Here is a 23418-nt window from a genome sequence, read left to right as displayed (position 1 = left end):
TAATTTTATTTCTGTGTGTCACAGAGACTTCTTAAATTTATCTTCTTTCATATAAAAGAGAAGAAAAAGGTAGAATTGGGCAAATGGAAGGACAGCGAATCAGAAATGTCAATATAGAAAATTAAATTGTTACATATGAAACACACCTTCATGTTTGTTTGTTTGTTTTAACAAAAGCACCCACCCCTATTTTGTACTTGTTCATGACATGTTTTTGGCTTGTGCATCATTTTGTAGATCTTGTCACAAGATGAACTCATTATCATCTTTCTAAACATTTAATTCAATTGATTACTATTGTTTGCATTCATGCATTACCATCAGCTAAGGAGCCAGAACCCAGAGAATGGCTCCTTTATTTTTGCTTGGTCTGTTCAATTCATAATGGCTAAGTATGTTTGGTTTGCTTTTGCTTGGTTTCATTTCTCAATCCCCTTTACCCCCTGTAGTTAAGCTGTGCTAACGTATATTAAGCGGTAGTCAAATACAGCCAGCGGCCCCTAGTCAAAGAAGAGACAATGTTATCTCCTTCTGACTTCAGTTACAAATACTGGAGCCAGATTTTTTTGGGGGGGGGAGCTGTCCAATTTTCCATTACTGTCATTCTCAGCACCACCATCATCACTGCCAGCCCAGTCACATGCTTTTTGTTTGTTTTTATGTTAACAACTTACTGCAGACAACAGATTCAAGAGACAACACAACCTGCTATGTAGAGCAAACACCATCAGTAGAACTTGAGTTCATATATGGCAATAGTCTCTCTTTATTACTATTTTTTCCCCAACACTTCTTCTTTACTTATGTCCTGCCTGGCTTATTCTCCCAAAAACTCTCACAGAAAATGAAAAAAACTCAGACAAAAAAATAATGAAAACCCCAAACCATTTATTTTTCTTTCCCCCCTCACATCTTGAAAAATGATACGTAGGCTGGACACGGCCAGATCAGTTGTTTTGTTTTTATAACATTTGTATTTGTATTTTTTTGTTTTTCTTTTTTGTTTGTTTGTTATTTTTTAAAATAATTAAACAGAAAAAAATAGCGTACAGTCAAAGATCATGAACATCGTTAAAGACTCACTTGGAGATACGAAATAAGTAAGCCATGAAGTCTTCTGCCTTTGCAGAAAAGTTCAGCTGAGGAGGAAGTCTGAAGGCTTTAAAGTCTGCCAACATGGTAATGCTGCATATTCCTTCTTCAGAACGCTAAGTGTGCTTTATAATACAGTAGGGCAGAGTTTGGGGACTCCAAGCGATAACTGAAAATTTAGCAGTCAACAGCTGAAATGTTTATTCTCAAGATTTTTTAAACCACAAACTGTAGCTCCCAATCACGTTAGCTGTAACAGTTTTGATTTAGTTCTATCTCAATAAGTATTTATATATTTATATATATAAATATTTTTTATATTTTATTTTTTTTACACGTAATATTCTTTGTCCTTGTTTTTCTGTTTCTTGTGGCCGCTCTTTGCACTCTGCTGCTTCTCCTTCATGAGCGTGCCATTGCTCTGGGCCGAGTTGCTGATGTAGTTCCGCGTCTCATCCACCTGATAGGACCCCTCGTCCCTGTTCCTGTACTTGTACATGGCATACAGGAGGATCAGGATGCAGAGGGCGGCAGCAGCTACAATGCCGACGACCATCCCCGTTGTGCTGCTCGACTCACGGACCACCTCTGAGGCCCCTGGAACCCGTCTGATGCCTGGCTCCGTGGGGTTTGCTGTGGGCACATTACGGAACATGGGGGAAGTTATTAGTGGGCTCTTCAGTTTTGTGCTGTCTAGCTCATAGGCAGTGGGCAACGGAAGCAAGACTATGTCAGGCTGGGGTTTGAGGTCACGGTTATTCATGTTGCCGGCTGGCAATTTGGGCACCATCCCAGTCGAGGACGAAGCTGTGGAGCGAATCAGCTCAGGGGACAAAGCTGTGGTAGTAGTCCTACCAGTTTCGGAGACTTTGTTAGGTCTAAAGTCCTTGACTTCCCATTTGGGTGCGTGTGCTTTGTAGCCACCTTCGAAGATTGAAGTGGAAAGACTCTTATCTGTTACCAAGGAGAAGGTGGTGTAAAAATCTTCATCATCAGTAGGGGGTAGGTTAGAGTCAAAGGTTTCCCCTGAGCCATACCCAGATATCACCAAGCCATCATCATCACAACCATCGCTGCCTTGGTCCGACAAGCAAGGTAACCCCGCCTCAGAGGTCATGGACAGGGAATCTTTGGTGGTCTCAATAATGGTGAGGAGGGGGCGGAAGGTAGTAGGGAGTGTAATGAAAGGTGCACGAGTAGCAATAGGAGGGATATCTAAAGGGTCTTCTACAAGAAGAGGGATAACTAATTCACCTCCTGGACAGAAAAGAAAAAAAATAAGGTTAGACTTCTTGAATACAGTGCTACATGTGATGTTCAGTCTACCCATCTCAAATGGTATGTGTGTGTGTATAGGGGAGAATGGGGGGGGGGCTTAAATGTGCCAAGCCAGCAGTTTTATGCCCTTATTTATCCCAATGAGCACAATCTTTCGAGGGTCTCTGCCGCCTTTCACCCACCTCACATAGATGCAGAAGAGGCCAAATCCATCCTCTTGTAAACTTGGCAAAGGCAGGGGCTCTGTAGTTTGGCTTTGGAAGATACTCTCAGAGTGACATGCAGAATTCAAACATGGTATGTTTCATCTTTTTAATTAAATATTTGAAGCTCTTTGGGAAAATGGATGTTTCAGTGTAATGTCTAGTTAACTTGTGGCTTGCTCAGTGAGGAGACACCACTTTCTTTTTTAGGTGTGGCAATTTTCTTCACCATTAATTCCCTCCCCCCCAACACACATATGTATGTGCTTAGTTTCTTCAAATGGGACACAGCAGGAGGCGCTTGGATTATGCGCAACTCTAATTCCATAATTCACCATTTGCAGCTGGAGTAGGAATTTCTTATCAGTGTAAAGTGAGCATTTGACTGGTTTAAAATGTTTTTCGAAGAGCATGAGAGCAGATGACTTTTTGTAATATTTCATTTGGCATCAAAGCCTTATTTGAAGGTATGGGAGCTGTAGTAGATTGTACCCAACCTCCTGGAAAGTCTGAGGGAACTGGGTCCTGTTCTGAAGTTTGTTTATTGCATTCTAAATCGTACTGCCTAATTCACTCTTACTCTCTTTTGGCTGTCAAATTGTGAAAAACAGTCTGATCTGTGTTGTGTACATGTGCTATGACTGCATATCCTTCATTTGTTTCCCAGACACTTTGGATGTTCCTCAGAATTCTGCATATGACCTAAAAAAGATGTGTATACGTTCAAGAAAATAAAAACTGCTCTAAATATTGGTGACAGACTGTGGGTTGATCTTTTCCAAAACAACGACATCCATTTAAACCATATACCTTTGGGCAGTGGGCATTTTTAACCATCCTTTGTGAGGTGGGAGGTGAAAATGTAATTTCAGAGCCTTAATAACATACTTACCTTCAGCTTAATCATTTAAGATTGGATACAGTCATTGGGCTGTAGTTATTCCATGGCTTTCAATAGGGGTCAAATACTGGAATAAGAGGAGTCAATGGAAGTGTTTGTACTGAGTTAAGAAGAAATTAGCTTCACACAAGCAGACAGCACCCTTGTAGTCTTGATTCAAGAGTATGAAGCACTCAAGAGTTGAGAATACTCTTAATATACTCGTCAAAGAAGTGTGGTTCTAATCAAGGGGATGAATAAGGCCTTCTGCAATATGCCATTTATTAGCCACAAATAATGTGTTCCTCTCAATTTTAATTTAGAACAATGAAGGAATATTGTGAACGGTCACCTCCTCACTGTACATGTGCTGCTCACAAAGCGGGTGAAAAATAATCATGTTTATGTGTATGGTCTTTTGTAGATGTCTGTGGCCTGCTTTCTGGGTCTGTGAAGCTAAACAGGCACAAAATAAAGGAGATTGCCTTTCTCTCTTTTAATCTGGTGACTCTCAAAAGCAACTCCATTTTTTTTAAAAAAAATCAGTTTTATTACTGAAATAATGTACTGATACTGATATAAGTGCACCTCAGTGTCTGTTTAATCCCAGCCACTAAAGTTAGCCCTAGTAGGTCTGGATCATGGTTTATGAAGGTCTTAATCTGGTACAAAAAAGACAACAAGAATGGCTGTCTACTCAACCACATTGTGTGGGCTTGACCCACAGGGGATATGCTCAAGTTGTTACTCTCAACCACTCTTAAAGATCATGTTGGAACATGGGGGAGAATACTTTTTTACATGCATAAGACTGAATTTCTGAAAATACCCACCCTAAATGATGAATTCTAGGGTTTGCCCTCCATGGGACTGTTTTCTGGATGTACGATAGGGTCTGATAAGGATCCGGAAAGTTAACCCCCACATTGGCATGCCAGACTTGGGCGAGCGCTGCTTTTGCTCAGTCTGCCACCTCCACTTCCTTCATTTCCACTGTCATCTCTGCCTGGAATTCCTTGGTCCAGGCAGATGAACAGATACTGAAGTAAGTCAATGATGCCACTGAGTTGTCCCAGTATGTCAGAATGAATGAAAGCTCCTAGGTTTGTAGGAGAGTGGAGTAGAGTGAATAAACCAGAACAGTGTTAACAATCAATCTGAAGGAGGAGGGGAAGGTGAGCAATAATAGTCTGCAGGTATAACTAGATAGGACTGGGTGATGACAGAGGGAATGATCATGGCCCAGGTCTGACCCTCCACACAAGCAGTGGGCTGTCTGGAAACAGCTCAGACACTACAATAAAACACTGGGCATTTAAGAGGTAGACCCAGTTTGTTAGTAAAGTGAGGGCAGATCGCTTCTATAAAGGATCTGGCAGATTTTGACCATCCCTAACACAGGAGTTCACTCCAAGAAAAGGAAGTAGTACAGTAAACTGCCCCCTCCCCAATATAATAAGTGTTTTGGTAAGCCCAAAGGACACATGAATGTAAGGCTGTCTGCACTTTACTGTCTTGAAGGAAAATGTACATAATATTAGATTTTCCTATCTAATCTTACCAGCCTATATGGGCATGGTTCCAACCTGACTGAATTCCTCCAAACATTTTCTATGCATAAGTAGGGAATACTAACTCAAGCTGATCAAGATAGGGAAGAGACACCAGGCCCCAAGGTAAGACATTTATCAGGCATTGATCCTTCTTGCATGATGGAGGAGCAACCGTGCACCCTTCTAGCATGCACATACCATAGTATGTGTGTAAGGATTCTGAGATCCTTCTAGCCTGGGCAGTAATTTCAAAAAGCACAAGATGAGCAGAACAAAGAGTGAACAAAGATTAGTTCACCATCTTGCCTTCTCAGAACATGAAGTCACAGCCTGTGAGGCACATAGGTTCATTTATTTAAAAGATATCTATATCGCTTTTAATTTTCAGCTGCATACTTTCAACAAGATGCATAAACTGCTGAAAATATTATGGCCCTGGCCACGGCCATAGCTGGCATGTTGGAGCCCTCGGAATAATTCAGCTCCTAGGTTTGTATGAGAGTGGAGTAGAGTGAATAAACCAGAACAACATTAACAAGAAATCAAGGTATCTTTTGAGTGGGGAATTCAAGTTCCCGAACATCATTCAAGGTGTGTTGAGGGTATAATTTAGCCACCACTCTATAATGGCATTAATCTGCCATTTTACTATGCCATCTGTGACTCACAATTGGAGTCATAAGTTTGGCAGTTTTTAATTGCCCATCTGAAGCATCTGAAATGCCTTTGTTATTAAACTTTTCTATGCTTATAAATGAATTTGGTGTGCTGCTGATCTGCCACCTACGCAAGGCCAGTGGGAAAGGAATTTTTTTCCGCAGGGGAAATAATCTAGGCTATTTTGCAATTAGATGCTTGGACGTGGTCACAAGGTACAGAACACCTTCTGTTCCACAAAGAAACACTTTCATTATATGAGTTACTTCCATTGAAGTTTGATATACTCTTCAAAGGTGGTTTTTCTTTTACATCAAAATGTTCATAACCAGAACTTCAGCACAGCAGGTTGGAAGGAAGGGAAGTGAGGGTTAGCCACTTGCTTTATTTGTTTTAAAAAGGTAATCTCAGAATGTGTGAGGTCTTCCATAAATAGAGTGCTTGGGCACAGGAGGTTCAGTATGCACTTAGCAACTAAGGGAGGTAACAGAGCTTTTCAGGATGGCCTTGACACTAGGATTTGGAAAGTAGTAGGGGGAAAAGATCCTGGGTTTTGTCAATCCTGGTATGTCACTTTGCCAGGTGGGTGTGACCACTCTCCTGTCAATCACCTGATGTCACCACAACTTCAGCTTCCAAGGAAATGTTTCTATGCATCCCTGCCTTGAATTCTGCAAAGAAAGGGAATGGAAAGACCTTTGCATGAAAAAGCTGGCATGTTTAAAAAAGTGTTGTTTTTCTGTTGCTGGCCTCCCAATGCTTCTTCATTTTAGTTGTGGCTTGAAACACATGATGTCAGGCATAGGAAAAGTGGCTGTTATTTGCCCCAAGTAGCCTGGCAAATTAACCTTCAAGACCTAGTGGGCCTAATTAGGCCTGTGGGCCAGAGGATCCCCACCCCTGGGTTAAAGCGATGAGCTGATTCCTAGACAGGAGAAGCACACCATAGGAAATGGTTAGAGCAATCTAAACAATGGCTAAAGCAATCTATACAGTCCGTAGCTGGCCAGAGGACGAATGTGATAGGCCACCTACATCTTTGGAAATTGCACTAATTCCATTGCGTTGGATTTTCTGAGTGTTGGGGGAGGGGGGCATGGAAGCTGAAAAGGGAAAACATGATAAAGGAATGCTTTGTTTACCCAGAAAAAGTAAGTGAACAATGCCTGGCCAGCCCACAGTAAATATTCAGTGTAGAAGCAGCCTTCCTCTTCTGCCTGTACCTCCTTGCACTGCATGGAGGTCCCTCTGGCTTTTGAGAGCCGAGGTGGACTGGGGAAAGTTCATGATCTACATGGAACATGTAAAAATATCCCATGCATCACTATGTATCCCAGCTTACAAACAAATCCTCATCGCGGCCATCTTCCATCTGGAAACCTATGTCCTCACTGTGGCCTCCACAGTCACTTATGGACCCACTGTTAAAGAGCTTACCTTGGAAGACAATCTTACTCAGCCACGAGTGATCGCAATGATCCCAGCTTATGATTTAACACTACCATAGACAATAAGGTTCTGTTTGGGGCTTCATATGATACAGAATTAAGAAAGATGTTGGACTCACTTCTGCATTGCCTTACCTAATAAATTAGGTTCAGTTCTTTCTACTCTTCTCATCATTCTTATGAATGCTTATTTATTCAGATCATGAACAGCGCTACCTAAAGGGCACAAGGAGAACTAGAGGCAGCCCACAAAACTCATAAACAGCTGGACCAGGGTACCAATTAAGAGTAGTTGGAAATCAGAGAACTGTTTGCAAACCATCCTGTAGCTGAAAAGGACTGAATGACTTTTTAGGTCAATTACATACAGCTTGTATGTAGTGACTTTGTTTATCTGGGTAAGGGCAGAACTTGAAATCCATAGAATCAGGCATAGAAATCTGTTTTCACCAAGGGCGGAACATTCCAAAGAATAGCCTTAAAGGGGCCTAACTCTAGAACAACTGCCCCAGAGATTAGTGTCAAGCTTGTGTGTGTCAGAGCTGGGGAAGGCACTGTATCCCACCCACTCTTGATTCCTCCTCCTATGAAGGACAATGATGAGATGACCTGGCCTGATATGACAATAATTAGGAAGCAGAGGGGTTTTGTGCAAAGTGGAGTAAATCCTTCTATGACAGGCATCAGTCTGTGCACAAGCCCGCTGCTTATTCTCCATTTGATATACAGTATTAGTGGAATAGTGTGGTAATGGCTACCTCTGTGATTGCCCCCACACCACTCTGGTAACATACAAGATTTCCACTATAGCCACATGGATGAAAGTTACCAAATAGCATGGGGACTAGCATAAATGCAGCGACAACAGCATTACCACTCCAGTAAAATGTAAAGTTGACAACAGATGTTTCATAGCTGTAGTGCAAAGCAAAAAATGGCACCCTTGCCATTTCTTCCCTACATATAAATATTCACCTATTTATAGCACAGGGAGAGGTTGCAGGTAAGGAAATGATATCTGGAATCTGCTGCCAGAAGCAACAATTGCATCTTCCAGAAGCATTGGACAGATCTTCTTAGTGTTGGTGCTGGCTGTGCATATATTTCCCGCTGAGGTGCAACTGGCACTGACACTGATTAGTTTTTGACCTTTAAGGATAGAGGGTGAAGTACGTAGCCACCCGGAGCCATCTGGTTTGTCTTGGGAATGAACACCATGCTAGTTTTAAGGTTCTTGATTGATTTTATGGTGTATTTATGATGTATCTGCATTGTTGTCACCCACATTGGGATTATTTGGTAAAGGATAACAGGAGATAAATTTTACAAATAAAATGGTTCCCCTTTCTTAGCTATGTGAACAGAGCTCAGAAGTTAGATAACCCCCCCCCCCGACCAGATTTCTATGTGGAAAGGTTATATGCATGTGTAACTTGCAGAATGGAACGTGTCACAATAAGGTGGACCAATGTATCTTGTAAGTCAGATTTTTTACAAATAATGCTTTGCATGACTGACAGTTTATTGTTTATTATATTTGTTGAAAACAATAAAACATTTATAATAAATAAATAAATATTCACTAATAGGCAAAAAAAACCCTTGTGGTTTAAGGACATATCTATAGCCAATAGATATTTCTATCAAACTTTAAAAAGCAGGGAAATTGGGCAGCTATAGTGAATGCACCAGGGGAGCAGGAGACCTGACCTCCTCTCTGAGATATTGTACTGCCCTACAAATGTGTAAATATGCAGACACAATTTGGATTGGTCTTTCACAGTCCAGTCCACTTCCTCTGTAGCTTGGAAGAATTTGGTAACGTGCCTCTGAGCATGTGGTGAGTGGTGGCAACACCTGCAATCAGGACTGCATCTCGAAAGATGGAGAATTACATCTTTGGTATGTTTGTTGGTGTTCTTCTTTTGCTTCTTTTCTGTGTTACTACTGTTTCTACAGAGAATCTAACCTAGAAAATTATATTTCTTTCATTATTCATCCTAGAAAACTATATCAAATTTATTTTTATTCGTTTCAAAGCTTTTTTATTAATCAATGTCATATGATGTTAAAGACAACCTTTTGTGTTGCAAACTGGAGATTATGTCCTGTTTCTATTTTGGGTGCATTAATAGTTGAATCTGAAACTGCAGTTATGATGTAAAATCGGACTGATTACAGTATGTTGCTACATAACAATGAGTCTAGTTGTTGGAAAAAACAAACTTGGTCTCCCCAAGATGCATGTTTTCAGCCTGCTATGCTTAAAGGGTGGGCATGGTCAACTACAATAGAGCACACCTAGAAATTTGCTAGAATATATTTCATCTCCCACTGTTTTATCTTGTGTAAACTGAGACACTCCTCATGTCCATTGGAGACTATTGTGCAGAATGAAATGGAAATGGACTGCCTTCAAGTCGATCGCGACTTATGGCTACCCTATGAATAGGGTGTTCATGGTAAGTGGTATCCAGAGGGGGTTTACCATTGCCTCCCTCTGAGGCTAGTCCTCCCAGGCTGGCTAGGGCCTGCTCAGCTTGCCACAGCTGCACAAGCCAGCCCCTTCCTTGTCCGCAACTGCCAGCTGGGGGACAATTAGGCTCCTTGAGACTATGCATCTTGCCCACGGCTGCACAAGTGGCAGGGCATGTAACCCCTGAGCCCCTCCCTGTGGTGTGATCTTTAGCTGGCCCTTGACACCCAGGAGACACAAGCGGGGATTTGAACTCACAGACTCTGGACTCCCAGCCAGGCTCTCCTCCCCACCAGCTGTAGTCAGTGCCATTATTTCACAATTTTTTTTAGTGTAAATTATGCAGAGCATTGCTGTACTTCACATATTCACAGAAACAGAAGCAAAAAAAATGATTTGCTATAGAAACTTCACTAAAATTGCACAGTAAATCAAACATACTTAAAGTGACTGTCCAAACTATATCAGCTGTCTTGATATTGTTGCTTCCTCCCTGCTAAAATAAGATCAGCACAGCACATGTTTTGTTTCTGTTATTTGGGCTGATTGCAGGTGTTGCCACCACTCACCATATGCTCAGAGGCACGTTACTAAATCCTTCCATGTTATACATGAAATGGATTGGACTGTGAAAGACCAATCCAAATTGTTTTCATTCTGACAAATTTGTAGAGCAGTACAATATCTCAGAGAGGAGGTCAGGGCTCCTGCTCCCCTGGTGCATTCACTATAGCTGCCCAATTTCCCTGCTTTTTAAAGTTTGATAGAAATATCTATTGGCTATAGGTAAGTTCTTAAACCACAAGGGTTTTTTTTTACCTGTTAGTGAATTTCTCCACTTCTAAATCCAGGAGGTAAGAAATGGGATCCTGTGCAAGTTTGCTGACAATGGATTGATCATTTGCTTCTTACTGAGTTCAATGGGATTTACTCCCCTGCAGCCATGCTTAGGATAGGTGAAACTGACCATGTTAGAGCAGTGGGGGGAGGGGAGCAGGCAGGAGGGAGAGGGGAGGAGGGCAAGTTTGATCATTTGCATGCTTATTGAGTGCAGTGGGATTTACTCCTCTGCAATCATTCTTAGGATAGGTAAAACTGACCATGGGGGAGGAAGAGACATGGGGGGAGGTGGGGCAGGAGATTAGAAAGGGACAGGGAGTGAGCACGAGAGATGAAGGAAGGGAGAGTGAAGGGGCAAGAGGGAGGGGATAGAAGGGAGGAGTGGAGGGCAGTTTTGATCATTTGTGTGTTTTTTGAGTTCAGTGGGATTTACTCCTGTACTATCATGCTTAGGATAGGTGAAACTGACCTGGAGGGGCAGGGAGGAGCAGGGAGGGGAGAGGAAAGGAGGGAAAGGGGGAGAGGTAGGGGGATGGGGGAAGGGAGGGGGAGGGAGATTGGGTGGGTGGGCACTGGGGAGAGGGGAAGCCCCTTTTCTCTCCAAAAGGAAAACACTGTGAACCATATTGTTTTTCAGGTCTTCCCTTACCTTTTTATTCTACAGCAGGCACATGTAGCCTCCCACCCAAATTTAAACCAAAGCTGTCACTAGCCACATCCACACCAGACGTTTATTTCACTGTGGACAGTCATGGCTTCCCCCAAAGAATCCTGGTAAGTGTAGTTAGTGAAGGGTGCTGAGAGTTGCTAGGAGACAACCTATTCTCCTCACAGGGCTACAGTCCCTAGAAGAGGGGCTGACTGTTAAACCACTCTGGCCACTGGAGCTCTGTCAAGGGAATTGGAGTCTCCTAACAACTCTCAGCACCCTTCTAGACTACACTTCCCAGAATTATTTGGGAGACGCCATGACTGTTCAAAGTGGCATATACATCTGGTGTGAATGTGGCCACCTGATTAGCCAAGCCAAACAGCTGTGAATCTGGTTTTTAGAACACTGGCAGTTGATTCTTACTGAGCATGTCTGCACTATCATGGACTCCAATGTTAAATTTCTTAAATTAATTAAAACTCAGCCATGCATTTTTTTTTAACTTTTAAACTGCAGAAAAGGTCAGAGTATGCAGCAAGGTCAGTAATAGGATTACAGGTACTCTGTGAAAATGGCTGATTTTTAATTAGTTTTAACAAATTATGAGAGCATGGACAGAAACAAGTCCAACAGGGGTCTGGATTTTTTTCCTTCTGTTTTACACTTTGAACTCTAGATTCTCTCTAAGGGCTCATCTAAATTGTGGTTTAGTGTGTGTTTGGTGCTACTCACATCTCTTTTAAATTTGCATGGTTCACATGAAGTTACTGGCAAACAGAGGCTATCATGCAGTTTCCCTTATAAATCCATACTAACCCAATCCTCTGATAATATGAAAAGGGATCTCTAATGCTTGCAGATGCTTTGCTCTGATGCTTTTAGGTGGGTGTGTCAATCATTCTCCTCTCCACGCCCACTCCCTCCTCCTCCCTTCATTCATTTTATTTGCTGTAGGCTGAGAAGCAACTTCTGGCTGCTCTCCCCTGTTCTGCAAGCCTTTTTTATGTTACTGCTAATGGTGCCTTGTTTTTCTTTTCCCCCTAACTTGTGCGCAAAAGCATAACAATGCTCAAACAAAGATTTGTATTTCAGCTGTATTGTACCAGTGAAAATACAAATAATAGAACTTCCATGTTATTTTTTAAATGGAACTTACTGGTAGAACAAACTGAGCATGCTCGGTTGCCAAGTAACCAGAGGGAATGGAAATGTTAAATTAGAGGGTGTGTTCATTAGAAAACTGCATGATTGATCCTTCTCAATGTGAATATAAAACACTATGTTTGCAGCTGGCATTGAGCCCTTACTGTGGACGGTGCAAATAGAAAACAGAGGTAAAACCAGCATCTTTAGTACGAAGTAATGCTCCCATGTGGATAAGCCCTAAGTGTTTTGAGTATTGCCATGAAAACGTAGAGGGTTGTTAAGCAAGCATTTCTGAGTTCAGGACTATAAGTTTTGTAAGGTTTTGTTTTGAAATGAGCTTATGGTAAGCAGCAGAATAGCATGGGGGATATTTTCAATTTAACACTCCATAATGTGAAAAATACATGCTGGCTATAGTATACAGCCACTCTAGTGGCTATATAACACTTTGCTTCATAGTAGTACCAGCCCTTAGTATGGTACCGCAGCACAAGCCAGTCTTTAAGATCTACATAGCTGCCTCTTGCCTAACTCCAGGCAAGAACAAGATTTGAGCATTAGACTCAAATCATCTATCTAATGTTTTCTGTGTGGACTCGACATAAATGAATTTCTTTTTATCCCCCAGGCACCAATTACTTCTTTGGCAGAATGAATTGAAGATACAGAACATATATTTAAGATTCTCCAGAAGGTATAAGAGATTTTCCAGGTTTTGTTCTAACTATAATCTGAAGTTTAACCTATTCCCTTTCCTTGTCTGGTTTGCACTCCCAGCAGAAGGTCACCTATTTATTGAAATGATTTGTGCTGACAACAGAGTGCTTCAGTCAGGATGAAATAGAAAGGAGCAGTTAAAATGGCTTCTTCTTGTGCATTAGTGATGCCAAATCAGCTTCTATCTGGCCAGATAAAAATGCAATAGATATAATGAACAATCCATTCTAAGAGGATCGAGGCCTGCCTCATAAAAAAACAACAAGAAAAAACCAGCAGTCCAAGCAAAAAACAAACAATCATCCAAGATATACTATGAGATTTTGTTCTTTCCCCCCCTTCTTCTTGGAATAAGCATTCCAAACTCCTTAAAAGTTAGCATTTTAAAATCTGGGACATATACATGCTTGATATGCTTTCCTTTAAATTAGCAGTATCATTGGAAACATAAAAGGTCTACTTTAGCTTTGACGTCTGCCCGGTAGTTTGCTTTATGAGTGTATTTATCGATATATAATTCATACCACTGAGGCTGATCTTCAGTAAGGGCCCTTCTAACACTGGAAAAAATGGAGTGTTGAAAATTTAGTAAGAACCTTTCTGAACTGTGAGGATGTTGTTGGCAAAGCTTGAATGTATAGGCCATCAAGTGATCAAGTTGTGTGTGTGTGTATGAAGAAAGGAAGCTGCATCTTCTCCGTTGCTCATTTTTATGACCAAGATAGCTTCACTGGTTTGCCAATCATGAAAGATATGTGGGACCAATAAAACAACATGAAATAAAAATATCATATACAAAAAGAATCCTAAAAGGTTCCCTTCAAAGTCTCATGATGAAGAATACAAAGAGATGCACAATGCTTCCTCTCTCTCTCTGTTCCAGATGTGGCAGAAAGGCTTTTAAATGCCTGCCAAAAAGCCCATCACAGTGTATCTGCATCCTGAGGTATTTGAATTTCAACATCTAAAGACTCTCATTTGCATTTTATGTTTATTCCTTTGCACTGCAACTCAGGTGAACTTTTAAGGAGGAAACAGTACTGCTTTGGGAAAGAACTGCAAACCTTTTTTAAAGAGATACAAGTTCATACACACACTCTTTTCTCCCTCCACTTTTCACAAGCGGAAGAAAAAAAAGGGCAGTGTGTTTTTTAAAGTCCTCAAGAGGTTTGCTTCTTTGTCAGCTTTGTTGTGGGCAGAGGGGAAAATATTCAAGCTGAAATCCTTAAACTGCAAATGCATAGAATGAACGGTAGTTGGAAGTATGGAAGGTGGGAGCAAAGGATGTTTTAGTAGTTTAGTCCACTTCACTGGCTGAAACAATACAATTTCCACCCTAAATTTGTAACCTACTGAAAGCCAACATTTATATACCCTCAGTAAGAGGTTTGTACGCCTACAGCCTAGAGATTTGTGAAAACTATTCCTCCCCCCACCCCAAGTTCCCAGCTTTCCTGTTCCATAGTCTTGGATATCCTTGCTTCTAGGAACTGCAGGTGCAAACTGAATGTGCATCTGAATTCACAATGAAATAGTAGAAGGTTAGACCAATTGCTTTCAATTGGATGCAAAGTCAGATGTACACTTATGAAACCAATTCAAAGTTCTGGTTTTCACCTATAAAGCTCTTGATGGCACTGGACCTAAGTATCCTCTGGAACACCTTTCCTCATATGAACCTACCCAGATCCATAGATCTCCATCTGAGGCCCTTTTCTAGTTCCCCTGTAGTGAGGGAGGCTTGAAGGATGATTGGGGGGGGTTCATTTGTGGCTGTATGCTTGTGGAATGCTCTCCTCAGTGAGGTCTGTCTGACACCTTTCCTGACATCTTTTTGGCACCAGGTAAAAACTTACCTCTTTTCCCAGGCTCTTCATGGCCTATGATGATGATGTTTGCTGTTAGTTGTGCTACTGCAGCATTTTGTTGCTGTATTGGGGGTTCATTTGTGGAATTTTATGAATTGCATGTTTTTATTATACATTGTGGATTTTTTTACCCATGCCTATTGCTCTTTAAAATGTGGTAAGTTGCTTGGAGACGTTGTGTGTATGTGTAAAACACGCAACAAAAAGTTCAAATAATAATAATAATATGCATCCCTCTTTTTAAAGTCCTGCCTATGTCGCTCAAGACTTTACACATCCAGTTGTGTGTGTGTTTGTGTGTAAATCAGATAGGATCAGACACTGTCCACACCAGCAGAACCTGCTCTTTATTATGGTATCTCTATTAGAGCCTTTCTTCATCATAAATCCACTTGGAGTAACTATGCAGACACCATTTGTGCATCTTTACTCCCAGGTTTTCCCATAGTCCATCTGGTGTGAGACAGCTTACGTTATTTTATGGTTTGATCTTCTGCCATGATGATGTTTGGTGCATCTGCCAAATATGATGCTAGAATATATACACTTGAGAGTATCTTCTTGACCAAAATTGAAGGAAAATGTTCAACAATGAAATTCAGAAAAAGGAACAAAGATTTCCTTTGTACAAGGCTACCCACCATACTATAAAAGCATATAGGTTGAAAAGAAAGGACTCTACTTGAGCGGGATTAGTTGTGAATGGAAAACTACCACTGGTTCTGTTGCCCCTCCTAGAAAAGTACAGTTGTGTAATTATCAACAATACACATTGAATGCAGATAATAAAGGCCAATATAAAAACAAATACTTTGCAAAAAAAGTAAATCAAAGAATACATCTATAGAAAAAACAACAAAAGCTATATATATATATTATGTTCACCACCCAGAGAGCTGTTTGCTAGTCGGGCGGTATATAAGCTTAATAAAATAAAATAAAAAATAAAATACTGAAAAATAATAAAATGCACAGCAAAGGTTAAAACTCTGAACTAAAAGCAACAATGATAACATGTCATTCACTTTACTACAAAAAAAGAGCTAAAACCCAAGATAAATGGAAACATAAATCATACAAAAAAACCACCAAAAGCATATCTTTTAAATAAAAAATACTAAATATGCATATACAAACAGTAAAAAGAAAGCATACCACATCGATTTCGTATCATCAACTTACATCAACAAATTGCCCGCATGTTTTTTGGCATGAAAGAAAAATTTATAAAAGAAAGTTGTGTAAGAATGCTCTTGGACAAGCAGAATTGCCACATTTGAGAAACTTTTGCTTTTTTATTTAGCTGTTGTTTTTCTCTTTTTTTAAAAAAAAACTTTTTTTTATCAAAATGTGTACTATTTTCATTGTTTTAAATATAATAATTATTTACGACAAAGGGTGATACAGGGAGGCAACAACACATACATCCACACCACATAACATGAACAGAAAATAATAATAAATAATAATAATAATCCTGCACTGTAACAAATTGAAACGTTTTTCCTACTGTGTTTTGTTGATCTTGTAAATTCAGAATTTTTGTTTTTAGTCTTATAATAGTTCTTGTATTATGATTTTTTAAAGAAAAAATTGGGGAAAAACCTGTACACCTTATTGTTATAGAATTTGTGTTTTCATTGTTTTCATCTCTATAGGTGAGAAGTGCAATTCCCCAACCACTGCTCAAATGCAACCCCAACATCAGTGGAACTTGCACAAAAGCAGTGTTCAGTGGGTCACACTCTCAGTGGTGTTTGAGAATCAATTATTTTTTTCTTTTTCTTTTAATTGATTGGTTTAAAAAATATTTTCCTTTTTCCTAGAATTTGGAGTGTGTGTGTTTTAAGGAATGGATGATAGCACATAAAATTTTAATGATGCTAAAGAAAGGGTGGGTTGGTGGGGGTGGGAGAGTGAGGAGGGCTTATGGGAAGAAAAGATGCCTCAGGTGGATGGAGTAGGGTTGTACGGTCTATGAGTGTACTACACAAATGAAGATGATGGGAGTGAATGTGTAAGTCAGTTGCCATGTCCATGTAAGTGCGGAACGGAGTGATCTAGCAGCATTAGAGCTTCTGGCTGTAAGGAAGGGATGGGCAATATACAAAAACAAATGAGCATATTCATGCCCATCAACAAAAAGAAAGAACAGAACTCTAACATTGACAATCTCACAAACCCTAAGCTGCAACTTCTTCAACATGCAAATTACAAAAATAATACTAAATATAATAATAATTACAGTTTCATTAAAGTTCTCAAATGGTAAGAACAGTTCAAACTTTTTCCCTACTTAAAAAGCAGTAAAATATACAAACAAATAATTAATAATAATAATAATCAGATTAAAAAAGGAAAACAAGGAAAGTAGATTTTATGCATAGGAACTGGATCAACTTCAACTGCAGCTCTGCTCAGCTTCATAATCATATCATAATCTTGATCGTAATGTCTTCCAATATCTATTAAGTCTTTAATATCTGGGTATTAGTTTAGTTTGAGACATGAGAGGTTCCAGTGTATGCAGCCATGAATGCTCAAAAGAAGTGGGCTTTCTGTAGTGCTTTCACGATCCTTCTCCCCTCTCAAATTTAATGGATGTAAAAATCATGCTTTAAATGATGATTTAAGATTACACCATTTTTATATTAAAGAAAAAAGCAAGGCTATAGGATTCTGCAGTTGAAGTAGTCCCTTATTTAAAGAAGGAGGTAGAGGGGGAAAAATTCAGAAATCAAGTCGATAACGTTTATGTTGTTAGATTGGAAGAAACCAAATCTAAGATACAAATCCAGCACTTGAAAAGAAAAGACATCAAAATAGGCATACTTAACGAAAAGAAAAGAAAAGAAAGAGCACTTTGAACAACTGTTTGGATTTTAATATTTTTTGTTTGACTGATTACTTGTAAAGAAAAAAAATATTCCACACACTTTCAGAGATGAACAAACCAGATGCACACACTGAAAAGGAATAGACAAAGCAGTCCAGGGACACTTTTATCATTTCAAATTCTTTCTTATTTTTAAAATGGATTTAAGTCCCCCTTTTTAAATTGAAACATTTGGCAGAAAAAATGCAATTAAAACCACCCCCTCCCTTTTACATTTGCTTTTTTTAATGTAAAAAAAGCTGTTAATTACTTTTTAAATGAATAAATAAATAAATATGGGGGGAAACGTGCAGTCTGGATGTACGTCATAAATAGACATAGGAAAATATATAAGAAACTGGCTGAGTTGACAAATGGGTTATAAAATAGCTTAATTTTACTGTAGGATGTTAATAATAATGCATGCTTAAAGTAAGTTGCATTTAGGGAAAGTAGAAGAAACAACAGCAAGCTAGGAGTGGAGGATGGAGAAAGGAGAAGGAAATTTAGCAAAAGAGGCAATAGAAGACAGAGGGTGGTGGCTGGTATGTCATTCCACAGCTGTCTTGTAGAGGCAATGCACATTCCAGAGGGCACTGTGCAAGTTATGGGAGAGAGAGTAAGGGCAAAAAAGGTAGGATTGAAATTGGAAACAGCACTGGTAAATCTATTTGCAACTCTTTATACAAAACACTGTAGCTGGAAATCAGGGCGATACAATTCAACTTTACAGTCCTCATTGACTCAATTACTAATAAAGCAACACCTTTGAATGAAGGTTCCTATAGGAATTATTTGGGCAACCATTAACACTTTTTAAAAGGGCTTTCATAACTCAGTACTGAATAGATCATGCACAGCTCAATCCTATATATGTTTACTAAAGAGTCATATTGGGATTGCACCCCAGCAAGCATGCATAGGATTGCAGCCTTAGTAGCATTGGATGGATGATCTTCACTCCTTCAAATGCTGGGATGTTTACTAATGTGTGTATGAGAGGCAGAATAAAAAGTATTGTCCACTGGGACAGCACAAAGTAGTAAATAGCCCAAGAGTGTTTGAAGAACATTAGATCACAAATTACCTCCAGCAAAGAAAGGAACAATTTGCCAGACTCTAAAGAACCAAACTGGTAGTCTACCCAGATTCTAGCCACAAATCCACATGCAGGCAAAGCTGCAAGATAAGGACTGCAGAGTTGAGTCTTCCATATATTATAAAGAGCTGCTATTAATCAGCAAGATCTTAATAAACCATTGGGCTTAGAAGCCAATTGGATTAGGAGCCAATGGAGAACAAGAGAGAATTCAAAGAGGGTTCTGCTTACTGGGCTCTTTTCATAGCAAGACCAGCTGTACTTTCAGACCCCACTGAGAAAGCAGCAGCAATTGTCGAGGGCATGAATTTAAAAGTCACAATACAAAAATATGTAAAGAGAGAATCAGTAAGTCCCCCAACATATTCTTCAATGTCTTACTGAAACAATGTCACAGGCTGGTTGAGGCTGAGAAGGGAAAGGGAGTGGATGAGAACTACCCTGCTTCCATGAAAGAGTACGAGGTGTGAGGTCAAACTGGCAATTAGGCAGCCAGTCATGGCAAGGAATGCCTTTACCGCTGCTGGAGATGTGCACTGGAATTCTATACTGCCCCGTTTGGGGGAATGGGTTATGTATGGGAGAGGTTGAACCAGGACAAAGAAACCTGGCTGGGTTAGCTTCAGGGACAGTATAATTAAAATACTTTGTTAGTGAGGCTAAGCCCGGCTTATTGTTGTGATATCTTTTGAAGAATGCTTGTAGATTCAGAGAAGTGGTCTTTAGATAATGTGGTGGGCTCTCTAACAAAACTCTGAAAGGTAAGGTTCCTGGGTGATCTTCCCTACCAGGTTTCTTAGCCTCTGACCCTGTTAGATTTCATGAAATTTCACAAATGGGCATTTAATTCCTTGACTTGTCTTCCAACTCAAGATCTGTATTCCTGTTCGGTCTCTTATGCCTACTTACCTAAAACCGACTGAACACAATGGGGACTTGCTTCTGAGTAGACATCTATAGGATTGTGCTGTAAATATAGCGGATATCGCCCGTTGTTTAGATAGTTTGGTAGACAGTGCTGGGGAGGAGTCAGTGGTCGTGGTGCACGTTGGCACCAACGACATGGGGAAATGTAGCCGTGAGGTCCTGGAAGCAAAATTTAGGTTGCTAGGTAGGATGCTGAAAGCCAGGACCTCCAAGGTGGCTTTCTCTGAAATGCTACCGGTTCCACGCGCAGGACCAGTCAGACAGGCACAGCTTAGCAGTCTCAATGCGTGGATGAGATGATGGTGTCGGGTGGAAGGGTTTGGATTTGTTAGGCACTGGGGAACATTTGGGACAAGCCGGGCCTGTACAAAAGGGACGGGCTCCACTTGAACCAGAATGGAACCAGACTGCTGGCACTTAAAATTAAAAAGGTAGCAGAGCAGCTTTTAAACTGACTGAGGGGGGAAACCCGACAGGAGCTGAGAAAGGTCCGGTTCGGAATAAACCTCCCCCCTGGGATAAAAACCAAAGAAATGATGAAATTTTAAAAGGGGTAGGCCTAGAAGTAGGCATTGTGAGAGCAGGGGCACAGGATATAAATTCAGAAGAGCAAAATTACCACAGGCCAAACCACAAGTGCCAAAGACACTTGAAGAGAGACACTGCTTACAAGTGCCTGTACGCTAATGCTAGGAGCCTCCGAACCAAGATGGGAGAACTGGAGTGCTTGGTCTTAGAGGAGAGCATTGATATAGTGAGCATAATGGAGACCTGGTGGAATGGAGAAAACCAGTGGGATACGGTTATCCCTGGATATAAACTATATCGGAAGGACAGGGAAGGACGTATTGGTGGCGGAGTCGCTCTATACGTGAAAGAAGGCATTGAATCCAGCAAGCTCGAAACCCCAAAAGAGGCAGACTCCTCCACAGAATCGTTGTGGGTGGTGATACCATGCCCCAGGAGGGACTTAATACTGGGAACGATCTATCATCCCCCTGATCAAAATGCTCAGGGAGACCTTGAGATGAGATATGAAATTGAGGAAGCATCCAAACTAGGAAATGTGGTAGTAATGGGTGACTTCAACTACCTGGACATAGACTGGCCGCATACGTGTTCCAGTCATGACAAAAAAGCAAAGTTTCTAGATATTCTAAATGACTATTCCCTAGACCAGTTGGTCATGGAACCAACCAGAGGGACGGCAACCCTGGACTTAATCCTCAGTGGGGACCGGGACCTGGTGCGAGATGTAAGTGTTGTTGAACCGATTGGGAGCAGTGACCACAGTGCTATTAAATTAAACATACATGTAACTGGCCAATTGCCAAGAAAATCCAACACGGTCACATTTGACTTCAAAAGAGGAAACTTCACAAAAATGAGGGGATTGGTAAAAAGAAAGCTGAAAAACAAAGTCCAGAGGGTCACATCACTCGAAAATGCTTGGAAGTTGTTTAAAAACACTATATTAGAAGCTCAACTGGAGTGCATACCGCAGATCAGAAAAGGTACCGCCAGGGCCAAGAAGATGCCAGCATGGTTAACGAGCAAAGTCAAGGAAGCTCTTAGAGGCAAAAAGTCTTCCTTCAGAAAATGGAAGTCTTGTCCGAATGAAGAAAATAAAAAAGAACACAAACTCTGGCAAAAGAAATGCAAGAAGACAATAAGGGATGCTAAAAAAGAATTGCTAAGAACATAAAAACCAACAACAAAAAATTCTATAAATACATTCAAAGCAGACCATCTAGGGAGGCGATTGGACCCTTGGATGATAAGGGAGTCAAAGGTGTACTAAAGAACGATAAGGAGATTGCAGAGAAGCTAAATGAATTCTTTGCATCTGTCTTCACAGTGGAAGATACAGGGCAGATCCCTGAACCTGAACTAACATTTGCAGGAAGGGATTCTGAGGAACTGAGACAAATAGTGGTAACAAGAGAGGAAGTTCTAGGCTTAATGGACAATATAAAAACTGACAAATCACCAGGCCCGGATGGCATCCACCCGAGAGTTCTCAAAGAACTCAAATGTGAAATTGCTGATCTGCTAACTAAAATATGTAACTTGTCCCTCGGGTCCTCCTCCGTGCCTGAGGACTGGAAAGTGGCAAATGTAACGCCAATCTTCAAAAAGGGATCCAGAGGGGATCCCGGAAATTACAGGCCAGTTAGCTTAACTTCTGTCCCTGGAAAACTGGTAGAAAGTATGATTAAAGCTAGATTAACTAAGCACATAGAAGAACAAGCCTTCCTGAAGCAGAGCCAGCATGGCTTCTGCAAGGGAAAGTCCTGTCTCAGTAACCTATTACAATTCTTTGAGAGTGTCAACAAGCATACAGGTAGAGGTGATCCAGTGGACATAGTGTACTTAGACTTTCAAAAAGCGTTTGACAAGGTACCTCACCAAAGACTTCTGAGGAAGCTTAGCAGTCATGGAATAAGAGGAGAGGTCCTCTTGTGGATAAGGAATTGGTTAAGAAGCAGAAAGCAGAGAGTAGGAATAAACAGACAGTTCTCCCAATGGAAGGCTGTAGAAAGTGGAGTCCCTCAAGGATCAGTATTGGGACCTGTAATTTTCAACTTGTTCATTAATGACCTAGAATTAGGAGTGAGCAGTGAAGTGGCCAAGTTTGCTGACGACACTAAATTGTTTAGGGTTGTTAAAACAAAAAGGGATTGTGAAGAGCTCCAAAAAGACCTCTCCAAACTGAGTGAATGTGTGGAAAAATGGCAAATGCAATTCAATATAAACAAGTGTAAAATTATGCATATTGGAGCAAAAAATCTGAATTTCACATATACACTCATGGGGTCTGAACTGGCGGTGACCGACCAGGAGAGAGACCTCGGGGTTGTAGTGGACAGCACAATGAAAATGTCGACGCAGTGTGCGGCAGCTGTGAAAAAGGCAAATTCCATGCTAGCGATAATTAGGAAAGGTATTGAAAATAAAACAGCCGATATCATAATGCCGTTGTATAAATCTATGGTGCGGCTGCATTTGGAATACTGTGTACAGTTCTGGTCGCCTTATCTCAAAAAGGATATTATAGAGTTGGAAAAGGTTCAGAGGAGGGCAACCGGAATGATCAAGGGGATGGAGCGACTCCCTTACGAGGAAAGGTTGCAGCATTTGGGGCTTTTTAGTTTAGAGAAAAGGCGGGTCAGAGGAGACATGATAGAAGTGTATGAAATTATGCATGGCATTGAGAAAGTGGATAGAGAAAAATTCTTCTCCCTCTCTCATAATACTAGAACTCGTGGACATTCAAAGAAGCTGAATGTTGGAAGATTCAGGACAGACAAAAGGAAGTACTTCTTTACTCAGCGCATAGTTAAACTATGGCATTTGCTCCCACTACATGCAGTAATGGCCACCAGCTTGGATGGCTTTAAAAGAAGATTAGACAAATTCATGGAGGACAGGTCTATCAATGGCTACTAGCCATGATGGCTGTGCTCTGCCACCCTAGTCAGAGGCAGCATGCTTCTGAAAACCAGTTGCCGGAAGCCTCAGGAGGGGAGAGTGTTCTTGCACTCGGGTCCTGCTTGTGGGCTTCCCCCAGGCACCTGGTTGGCCACTGTGAGAACAGGATGCTGGACTAGATGAGCCACTGGCCTGATCCAGCAGGCTCTTCTTATGTTCTTATTATCTTTGCCACCACGCAATTCAGCCATTTCAGCCATTTTGAATTTATTTAA

The 23418-nt window shown here is 40.8% G+C and overlaps 1 protein-coding gene across 6 annotated transcripts in view; it reads right to left on the bottom strand.

Annotated features, from left to right (window-relative positions):
• Positions 1-1423: 1423 nt before the first annotated feature.
• Positions 1424-23418, bottom strand: part of NRXN3 (neurexin 3) — a 1913991-nt gene continuing 1891996 nt past the window's right edge. For 5 of the 6 annotated variants that reach the window (XM_061611873.1, XM_061611875.1, XM_061611876.1 and 2 more), the window contains one exon: positions 1424-1725. In XM_061611873.1, coding sequence (XP_061467857.1) covers positions 1424-1725 — 302 coding nt within the window. Of the gene's footprint in view, positions 2350-23418 lie in introns of all 6 variants that reach the window. The other variant, XM_061611874.1, reaches the window with a different exon arrangement.

The sequence above is a fragment of the Rhineura floridana genome, chromosome 2 (assembly GCF_030035675.1).
Source record: "Rhineura floridana isolate rRhiFlo1 chromosome 2, rRhiFlo1.hap2, whole genome shotgun sequence".
Lineage (NCBI taxonomy): Eukaryota > Metazoa > Chordata > Lepidosauria > Squamata > Rhineuridae > Rhineura > Rhineura floridana.
The sequence above is the reverse complement of the archived record's forward strand: the minus strand, read 5'-3'. Positions and strand labels throughout refer to the sequence as shown.